This window comes from Peromyscus maniculatus, chromosome 1, assembly GCF_049852395.1.
Source record: "Peromyscus maniculatus bairdii isolate BWxNUB_F1_BW_parent chromosome 1, HU_Pman_BW_mat_3.1, whole genome shotgun sequence".
Taxonomy (NCBI): domain Eukaryota; kingdom Metazoa; phylum Chordata; class Mammalia; order Rodentia; family Cricetidae; genus Peromyscus; species Peromyscus maniculatus.
Window position 1 is genome coordinate 115,025,774 of NC_134852.1, and position 11,154 is coordinate 115,036,927.

At 39.6% G+C, this 11,154-nt stretch overlaps 1 protein-coding gene across 1 annotated transcript; it reads left to right on the forward strand.

Moving 5' to 3' along the window:
- Nucleotides 1-3,191: 3,191 nt before the first annotated feature.
- Nucleotides 3,192-11,154, forward strand: Or51i2 (olfactory receptor family 51 subfamily I member 2). The gene is made up of 2 exons (XM_076566273.1): nt 3,192-3,242; nt 7,596-11,154. Exon 2 carries the CDS (start codon nt 7,666-7,668, stop codon nt 8,602-8,604), a length of 939 nt encoding a protein of 312 aa, XP_076422388.1. The 5' UTR covers nt 3,192-3,242; nt 7,596-7,665; the 3' UTR covers nt 8,605-11,154.

An 11,154-nucleotide genomic window follows, 5' to 3' on the forward strand; every position in this document is an offset into this window, starting at 1 on the left:
ATAATTAGCAGGGTGGCATCGATGAATAAGGGAGCTGTTCCAAAGGAGAATTGCTCCCAAGAGGGTTTCATGCTTGGCCTCAGTATTTTTGATGTCATCATCCACATCCACACCCACACGTGTGCCAATATTTTCTTGATGGGAATGTCAACACACTGCATATGATGCAGGGAAACACACAGCCATAGTCACCCTGAGATCCCCCAGGTGCTTTTTTTGGACACTTTGGTTATTTACTAAGTATTCACATTCTATATATTTGCAAGAGACCAAAGAACCATGCAAATTATTGAATTATTGCAATAAATGATATAAATGCTCACACATTTAGGGGGAGATATAATTATGTCACAAGTGTGAAAAGTTTCCAAAAAGCAAGATGAATATATAAATGGTTAATAGGATAGACACATGAGTAGATAGGAACCATGCACAACCACATTTTCATGGAAAATAAACAGTGTTATGAACAAAGAGCCATCAGTCCTCCTTGGACAGGTCAGATTCGAAGACAAGAGTAAGATTCACTAATATATAAATACTAAAGTAGCTCCCAGAGAAATCTGGCTGACTTTGAAAGAGAAGTTATGTACAACAAAAATCTCCATTCCTCAGAAGTTGACAGAATTGTTGGTTACTTGGTCATGTTTCAGGGTCTTATTGTGAATTAGTACTTTGCATAGTGCTTATTATGAATATGAAAACCCATGGGAGACCATTTATCCTACCATACTAACATTATAATCAGAGTAAGATGAATTAACCATGTTTTTATTCCACCAAGGCAAGGCTTGTATGCCTTAGAACCCACTCCTTACCCTTGTATGTCTGTTCTCCATACAGAAAGTGCTCAATTGTTATTTTTGGAATATTCCAAAGTCCTCTATCAGCCACTTTTCAGATAAATTCAGCTGGTGGGAAGCATTCACAGGTATAGAGTCTCTCTGCCCCAGGGTTACCTCAGGGTGTCACTCAGGTAGATCACACCTCTTCCATTACTTTTTTTCTTGGGTTCAGCTTTGTTGATATCTAATAATTCCAGCTCACATCGTTACACAGAAGTAGCATCTTGTTATTGTAAATATCCAAGATGAATCACTGTCTGCTCTTCGTTTTCTCATTTGCTCTGCAATCTGCCCAAACAATTTCCAGGATAAAGTTCATTTCAAATTATCATGCTCATTATCTTGTAACTAATCTCAGTTCCATCTTCAGTGTTACTTGTTTATGATTTTATAGCTAAGCACTTCAAACTGTGTTCCTTCTTTGACAATCAGCACCTAAGATATGTGGCCATGGGGCGTGAAGAGCCTGGTCCGGAAGCGGGTTGTATGGCCGCATGTGGTTTATTCTGCTATAGTATTCCAACGTTACTTCTCCACTTGAAAACACACAGCTAACACCAGAAGCATTAGCTGGTTCCACTTTGCAGTTTTCCAAGATTTCTCAAAACAAGTTACTATGTGTTCTTAAAAAATACCTCAAAACAAACCAGAAAAAAAAAAAACTCCTCCAAACCCCTTTAAAATATCAATCACAAGTAACCTCTCCGCTGAACTCTGGAGAGCCCAAGACCACCTAATCCATGGCCTCTCCTACAAAATCTTCACTTTCAGCTTTGTGGCACTGTTATTTCAAGACTGTACCATTTAATAATTCCAGATCCCTCCTTTTTCTCATCCATGCCTAGACTTAGAAGCCATTTCCTGAATTTGCTACTTCGAATGATACTTTTGAATTTTGTTTTATCTGCCATGCTTGTTTGGGTAGGAACTCCACCTCAACCCCTGGAACCCTGGCATCCCTATACTCAGAGTCTGGAATGTCATGGGGGAAGAGCCACCTCAACTCACCTTCCCTATCTCTTTCCCTAAACCTGCCCCTTCAAAGCCCACCAGACACAGCTCCTCCCCCAAAGAGGCTCAAGACCACTCCCACAGGGTATATAAACTGCATCCCAGAAAACAGACAGGTGGCTCTTCCGGTGTCCTCTCTGAGGGGCCGGGAATTACCTGGGAGCGCTTTACCCATTAAAGCTGGGCTTTTCCAATTCAGTCTGATTCAGTTTTCTGCATAGGCAGAGAGGCCTTCAGGGTGTAAAAACTTCTCAATGCTCTCTAACACATGGTTAATAATTCTATATATAAATTGTTTTGGTTCTTATATTTTGACTGGACTATAAGTAATCTCTGATTTTGTTGCTTCCTGGAATGTGACTCACAAACATCTGAATCCTACCATTAACAGAACATGATGTGCACTTAACATGTGTTAACTGGAAGTAAATGTGGAAGTTGCCACTTCTCAGGAGTGAGTAAGAAGCGATTGGAGCATTGAGATCAGACATTCACGGGGCAGAGAAAGCCTTGCATTTCATGGACGAGGCACATCCTAGATAGAACAGCATGATTCTGGCTTGTACCCTTTTCAAATGAGTACATGGCTCTAACAAAGCAAAATCTGGGATTTGGATGGACTCATAAACATAAATACCAATGGTGTATTAATTTAAATCAAATACAGAATTATAAAACAATGAAGTGAAGCTTCTTTGAATAGGAAATTACCAAATGAAAAATCAGCTCTGAATAGTTAATAGATAAACTAAATACCTAAGTGCCAATGAACCATGGAACTTCCCTCTTCCCTAGACAAGAATCCAGAGACTGGTGTTAGCACGTGAAGAATGGGAGGAAACCAAAAGTGTAATTCTGAATGCTGGGTAGTTGTGTGGTTACACTAGACCATAATTTCTAACTATTTATCTGAAGACACTTCACCATGTGCATATGATCCCCAAAATTCAGAGTACTGAGTTTCAACAGGGGATTTAGGAAGAACTGGGCCCACTCAACACATTCAAGGGCTAAGAATAAAAATATAGACTTATTTTCTCTTCATCCCTTATTTCCTGGGCTTACACAATGCCTACGGCATAAAGCTGAGATTTCTTGGGCATTGGACCTCACAGGTCTGCCCACAAATCCTCAGATAATGTGTGAAGTTGGTATGAGAATTAGCTGGACTCATTTTCAGCTGAAAGAGTACATGATTTAATTGTATCAGTCTCTTTAAAGACCTCAGGAGACCTGGACCTCCCTAAAGATTTCCCAGGCACAAAGTCAGTATCAGTGTGCTCTCTCAGTGGAGATTAGGATGAGATATAAAAATAACAGGCATGAATTCAGTCCAGCAAAAAGAAGAGCATGTTCTGAGAGGGTCTCTCATCTGCCTAACTTCTGGTGAGTTCTGAATCTTTGTGGGGGCTGAGATGGCTGATCTCTGAAATCTTGCTCAGGAGGATTTAACTTAGTACGAGCAGGTGAGAGTGAAATGGGCTAGGTAGGTGGTGTCTTGACGGCAGCTTCTGAGTAGAATGAATAGAAATGGCAGAAATATGAGGAGCTGAAAAACGGGTTCTTGCTCTGGAGCTGTCACTCACTCATTTTGGAATTACATCACCAAGTAACCCACTTCCCATGGTCAACTTCCAAGCTTCAAAAGTCAAACTTTCTGGGGTTTAACAACACTGCCTCAAGTTCAGGCAGCAAATCAGGACCCAGAACTCAAAACTACCAACTGTCCTTGACCCAAAAGCTTAAGCACAGGTAATCAAACTTCACTTTTACATTTTCCATTCTAAGTGGCGTACTAGAGTTCCCCAGATAATTGATTATCCAATACCAAGTGATCAGCTCTGAAAACATACATATTAGTAACATTACACTGATTAAGCAAGTGATATTACTTAATATGTGTGTGTATATGTGTGTATGTATATAGGTATATATGGATGTGTGTGTATATATAACATATATTCATATAAGAACAATTCATGAAGAAGAGGCTATGAATCTGAAAGAGAACAAGAAGGGACATATAGGGAGGTTGGAAGCAGAAAAGTGAAGGAAGAAATTATGTAATTATATTATAATCTCAATTTAAAATAAAAAATTAATATTTACCTCACACATTATGAGAAAACGTTTTTGCTGAAATTTACTTTATAACCTTTGAGACAGATTTGTTTAAGTCCCTGGGACATTAAAAGACTAAGAGAAGTCAGCTAGTTATATCTACAGATGAGCCATAAATAGTCACTTCTGGTTTTTTCTCGTTTTGCTGTAGATTGAAATCTATGGTCTGTAAACAAGCCTTCCTGGAAACCAACTCTGCCTATTTCTCATTCCTTTCTAGACCCATGAAAATTTTCATATATATATCTGTTACTTAATTAAATAATAGTTTTAAAGCTGGGAAGGATTTATCGTGTCCTTTAACAAAACAGCCATATATTAGAGACAGAGATTATTTTTTTTCCAAAGTCAGTATGTAAGGGAGAAGCCACAACAGTCTGACCCCTGTCAAAGGGGCCTTCCCCTTATCACATTAGCTTCTGTACAGCTACAGTAACATACATATGCTAGTTTCCAGAAGCAAAAGAAATTGTTTGGCCGTGGAGCCGTGCTGTTGATGTCCTCTTCTCCACATGTGTCTGCCTGAGTTATTTCCCTTCCTTGTTTACAGGCTCCTGGGAAACCTCTGCTCAGAGATACAAAATTGCATTTTCCATTTTCTCCTTCCCCTGTAATATCTTAATGGTTCCTCAAGATCCTGAGTAGACAGAGAGTTCTACAGACCTGTATGAAAACTGTGTGTTTCACTTATTCACCATGAACTATGAGACAAGCATTCATCACTGAGCCTGTTTCTACATATGTCAGGGGTTAAATGTACAATCACTTGAACACTTCTCTGCAGAGAACCTTGCACAAAGTGTAGCCAGCACACAAATGTTCTTTTTTCTTTGTCTATGTTTCTTTATTCACTGATTTCCAAGAAACTCACAATCTCACAACCACCCAGTTAAGGAAAAAGTATAATCATGGATCTGTCAGGAATTATTTCTTCTAAAAATTCTAAAACTTGGGTTCCTAGACTTAGAATGACTTTGGCCCTGCCCTTCAAACAGATTCACATCTTAAGCCTTACTTCTCTCCTCTCTGTTCCCTATAGTTTGATTCTCTTCTCTGTTTTCCAATTTTGTTCTATGTAGCTCTACAAAGAATTAGACTTGGCATAGTGGCACTCACCTTTATTCAAGCAGTCAAAAGGATTAGACAATGAGACAGAGGGATCACAAATTCAAGAACAGCCTGGGCTACAAAAACTAAATGTGGAATTAGTCAGATGGAAAACACAAAAGTCAATTCAGGCTAGCCAGTCCTGGATCTTAAAAACTCAGTCCTTAAGGGACAAGGGTATACAATTACCGAGTACTAAAAACAGGCGTGAGGTACAGCGGGATGGCCACTGATTTGATGGGAACCATAGTGCTCTGAAGTTCTTCAGTGCCCTGTGAAGTTAAGAAAGGCTTCCAAAAGAGAAAATGCTGCATAGCCTTACACTGTCTCAGTGGTTTAGGTATTAATACCTGGGACCCTCGGTTCTCTTCCTCCTCCTCTCCCATCAAAGAGAACTTTCAAAGCATAGTTTGACCTTACTTATTTAGAAAATGGAGAGAGAAAAAGTCATGAGAGTGTTATTTTTCTGCCACAGCTGAGGGCACAACTCACCACTACTGACCCCAAGCCTAAGATGTATCTCCTTAAATCACTTTGAATCTATGTGTTTTGTGTGACATAAATGTCCTGGGTTTCTGGAGCAAAGCAACCTAAGTCTAGCTTTGGCATGAATTTCTGGAGTTCTCCCAAAGGAGGGGGCCCTAAAAGCCAAAAACTAGTCAGCCAGATGAGGAGTCTTCTAGCCTTATCCATCAGGATAAGTGAACATGAAATCATGTCATGTTTTCATTGAAACATGGAATCATGTCAAACGCATTGGAATAAGAGAAGACACAATATAGTCACTCATAGAAGGATGGCTACAAGAATTAAGTAACATGTAAATAGTGATCTTAAAACATTTGGAAGAAAATAACCTCCATGCATGTAGCTAGAAGTATGAAAACTCAAATAAATATACACGAGTGTGTTTACACAAGTAAAAGCTGCCTATTCATCTGATAAACTGAGAGAATGAATGTGAGAAGACATGTGTACTTCTTTGTTGAAGTGGAAGAGGAATGTGGGGCTAACCTTGTGTAAAGAGAGCAAGATTGTGAGGAAGAGAGTGGAAATGAGTGTTTCATTGGAGATGGATGGAAGTCAAGCTGAGTCCAGTGTGGAAGGACACGAATGCTGAGTCCATGTGGAAGGACGTGAATGCTGAGTCCATGTGGAAGGACGTGAATGCTGAGTCCATGTGGAAGGACGTGAATGCTGAGTCCATGTGGAAGGACGTGAATGCTGAGTCCATATGGAAGGACACGAATGCTGAGTCCATGTGGAAGGACGTGAATGCTGAGTCCATGTGGAAGGACGTGAATGCTGAGTCCATGTGGAAGGACGTGAATGCTGAGTCCATGTAGAAGGACATGAATGCTGAGTCCATATGGAAGGACACGAATGCTGAGTCCATGTGGAAGGACACAAAAGTGTCATTTGAACAACAGATATTTTGAGAATATATGAGACTCTATCAAGGTGTGGAAGTTTCTTTTGGGGACAGTGCCCTCCTATACTCTGAAGATGAATGAATATACCTGTTAGATACTTAGAATTTATCATTTTTCCAGAAATAGAATCTGTTTTGTCTCTTCACAAACACATGGGTAGTTTTCTTACTTTTTATTATTGCTCTATTTTTCTATGTATCATATCAATTTATATTAAAATGTTTACATATTTGATATAGCTTATTTACATAAAAAATTTGACCTTCCAAGGTGTGACCTACTGTGGTTTTTAAAGAACATTTTGTTATTGTTTTTTAAAATCCCCTGTTTTCAGTAACTGTGCCAGTGAAAACTGATGTTCAAATGTGGTCAACTACCTCAGTCTCTTACTGTCCCTTCTCCTTACCTCCCAAGTATTCCCCATGATCAGTGCTAGCTCTGGGGTCTAAAGAGATGGCTCAGTCATTAAGAGCACTTGCTACTCTTCAGGGACCTAGCTTTAGTTCCCAGCACCTACATGGCAGCTCACAACTACCTGTAACTCCTTCTAGGGTATCTGTTGGCTCCTGCACACATATATACATAAACAAATGCAAGTGAACACATATACATATAAATAAAATATATAAACTTCTAAAACTGTAATATATATATATATATATATATGGAATTGTCTCCATAATAATGACATATCTGGACTAAAGTTTTCAACGAATTGTTTAAGTACTCCCAAGAGTTATTGATGACTCCAATACTTGCTTTACTTCTGTAACAATGATCCCCTTGAATTACTGTTTACATATTTTTGATGAACGGTGCTTCTAAAATGCATGAAAAGTGAGAGTAATATGGTGGAAACATGTTCCTTTAGGTTAAATGAGATTTCTGAAGTATAATACAACGTCTTTCTACATCAGTGAAACAGGGGAATGCGATCCTTATCTGTAGCTTGTTGGACATAAAATATAAAGAAAGGCAGTGTGCCAGCATTTTCTCAAACCAGTGGTTTCACGCACCAGCTTTTAGTTGTAGAGACTTCTTTACTGTATCTGTTGATTCCTGGTTTCTTGTCCTCCAGTATGCACAGCTCTTGAAATTCTCCAAGCAAGAAGATCTGACCTCGAGACACATCCTGGGTTCTTCCTGCTATGGGGCTGTTCAATGTCACTCGCCCTCCTTCTTTCCTTCTGACTGGCATCCCTGGCCTGGAGAGCCTCCATCCCTGGCTGGCAGGGCCCCTCTGTGTGATGTATGCTGTGGCCCTTGGGGGAAACACTGTGATCCTGCAGGCGGTTCGAGTGGAGCCCAGCCTCCATGCGCCCATGTACTACTTCCTGTCCATGTTGTCTTTCAGTGATGTGGCCATGTCCATGGCCACACTGCCCACTGTGCTTAGAACCTTCTGCTTTGATGCCCGCAGCATTGCTTTTGATGCCTGCCTAGTCCAGATGTTCCTCATTCACTCTTTCTCCATGATGGAGTCGGGGATTCTTCTGGCCATGAGCTTTGACCGCTATGTGGCCATATGTGATCCCTTACATTATGCCACTGTGCTCACCAACGAATTCATTGCTGGGATGGGGTTAGCAGTGACTGCTCGAAGCTTCATCACCCTTTTCCCTCTGCCCTTCCTCATCAAGAGACTACCTATCTGCAAATCCAATGTTCTTTCCCACTCCTACTGCCTGCACCCAGACATGATGAAGCTTGCTTGTGCTGACATCACCATCAACAGTATCTATGGGCTCTTTGTTCTTGTGTCCACCTTTGGTATGGACCTGCTCTTTATCTTCCTCTCCTATGTGCTCATTTTGCGTTCTGTTATGGCCATTGCTTCTCATGAAGAACGCCTCAAAGCTCTCAACACATGTGTGTCACATATCTTGGCTGTACTTGCATTTTATGTGCCAATGATAGGGGTCTCTACAGTACACCGCTTTGGGAAGCATGCCCCACGATACATACATGTCCTCATGTCCAACATCTACCTCTTTGTGCCTCCTGTACTCAACCCTCTCATTTACAGTGCCAAGACCAAAGAGATCCGCCGTGCCATCTTCCGAATGTTTCACCGTATCAAACTGTGACTTTCACATCTTTCTTTAGGATCTGATGACTACAGTGCTTATGGATTTTCATTGATGATGTCATTATGATCATAATTTTCAGCATGAGCATTATCAATATCCTAAGTATAATGTGGATATGCAAATGCAGGGGAAGCTATGAGACCAGGAAAATTGAGATATAAAACTTAAAACATAAAATAAGGAGATAGAAAGCATTAGTGCATTCAGCTGGCACCTGTGTCATCCCTAGAAAGGTAAATGTTGGAGGCGATTGAGTAGTTATGTAATGTCTTACAGATTAACCTAAGCTGGCAATTATTTTTATAAAGATAGCAAATTTTCTGAATGTAACAATTGTACTGCATCACTAAATGTGCCGTGTTCTATTCTAAAATCTCTATATGCATTGACTTAGTTAATGTTCATACTAATCACATGAGGCACAGAGAATGAATTTCTCAGAGTTACATAGATATTTGAGATTAAATTCATGTCCGTTTCCCATTCTAGTATGGCATCTAACTGTATGAATAATCAGCAGAAATCATTGTCTGATCTGCATTGCATAAAATCACCATTGCTGTCCTCATTTTCCCCAACACTATTGCTCTGAACATTCACAGGTTGCTCTAACTTCACAAGGTGGAATCTGATACACTTTTAGAACTCACTACAGAAGTGAATGAACAAAGATGAAGCAGAAAACTGACAGCTGATGACACTAAGAACTTTCTAGGCTTCTTTCTACATCTTTTCTGTCTACTGCATTTATCTTTTTCCAAGACAGATATCACAGATTTCTAAATAATGAACTTTTCTATAGGGTGGCCCATATGCTGGAGACATGGTTTCTCTTTTCACTTCCTTTCTTGGGATATTAATTCTCTTTCATGCAATTTCATGCTAAGAGATGTCAGAAACTGTGTTCTAGTATTCTCAGAAAAAGACAAAAACTCTGAGATATACAGCATAAAACATTCATGATTCACAATTAGAAAATAATTCTTTCTGCCCTTCTTTTAGAATGATTTTCCTTGTATGTAATTTCCTTGATGACAGAGAGCTAACATACAATAGGAAATCCCTTAGCCTAATTTTGATGATCTCAGACTAAGCTTAGGCTTATTTCCAGATGAAAAAAAATTAGGTGGGGGTGACTATGAAATCTATCTTGTCAGGAAAACAGTTAGAGACCTAGGACAGCAGAGGACATCATTGATACAATGTTTTCTTGTGTATGCAAGGCTCTACTGGGGAAATATCAAAAATGAGCTACAAAGGGGGAGGGGAGCTCTTTGTGGATGTAGATAGTGTCAGTATTTGTGAGCCGGATCTCAAAATTCACCCATGACTACAGTAACAAATTCATTTATTTACTGGTGCACTGTTAACTTTTTACAGAATTGTTGAATAATGTAGCAACATGGTGTCAAAGGAAAAATAAATAGGGATGTTTAGTCTAGAGTGAAATGTAATTGTAAATTTAAAAATAACTTTGCTGAGTCATATAAGAAACTCCTATCTTGCTTTAGGATACAAATGAAAATTTTAATGGCATGGGATTTTATTTCTAAATAAAGATATCGATGTAAAGAAAAAAGCTTAAGGAAATTGCTAAATAAACATAAGTAAAACACTCCCTGGTGACCAACCAAAGACAGAGAGGGAGATGTTTGTTTGACCATAATCTGACATTAAGAGAAAAAAACAAAAAACAAGGACCAGGAGACTAGGAGACTCTTCAAATGGCCTCTGGTTCTGCTCCACTTTCTCCTTTCCTTTCTCCACATAATCCTAACACTTTTCAGAAGCAAAGGGGGGAAAGACTAGAGTTCTGTTTTGCTTTGTTTTGGGTGTTGTGGCGGCTCATACAGATATTGTAGGCATAGGTAGGCAACCTCTGCAGCTGTAACCCTAAACAGACCTAAGCCAACCACCATTTGGTTTTATTGTTGTTTTTTTTACAATGTGTACTTTGAACCCAAGATTTATTCCCATGTTGAAATAACAAAGTATCTAGACTCATAAAAGTCCTATGATAAATAAGATCCAATACAGAACATAAGAAACCATCAAGTCACATTGCAGGAAGCTCCACAGGAACTCAAGGAAGGAGAGATTCTTCAGAAATGATCCTCACAAGAAGATAGTAACCATGCCCCTGACAGTGGCTGTCCATCAGTGTCCTTTCCTATGTCATGAAGCAGAATTAAGGAAGTGATTTGCAAATCTGACCAGCTCTTCTCAGATGCCACAACTTCGCTGCTACCGATAAAGTTCAGCTGACCTGGAAGGGGTCTCCACCTGCCAGACTTTATAAAGTAATAAACAAAGCAGGGCACAATGAGTTCATCTTCCAAGTTAGGTTAGGTACCCTCAAGGGCATTTCCTCATCGAGAGGATTCACTGCTCCACTACCAACTGGATGTATTTTCTAATTGTGATGATGAGCCATGAACTCAGAGTCCTCTGTCATTCTGTTTCACGCTCAGCTAGGAAAGATCTATTTGCTGCTGCTTGTACATCTTGTTCATATTTTTTAAATAAAAGATTTTGCCCTTTCCTTCC

Coding starts and splice junctions, on each gene's coding strand:
- Or51i2 (XM_076566273.1), top strand. CDS start 7,666: ATGGGGCTGTTCAATGTCACTCGCCCTCCTTCTTTCCTTCTGACTGGC.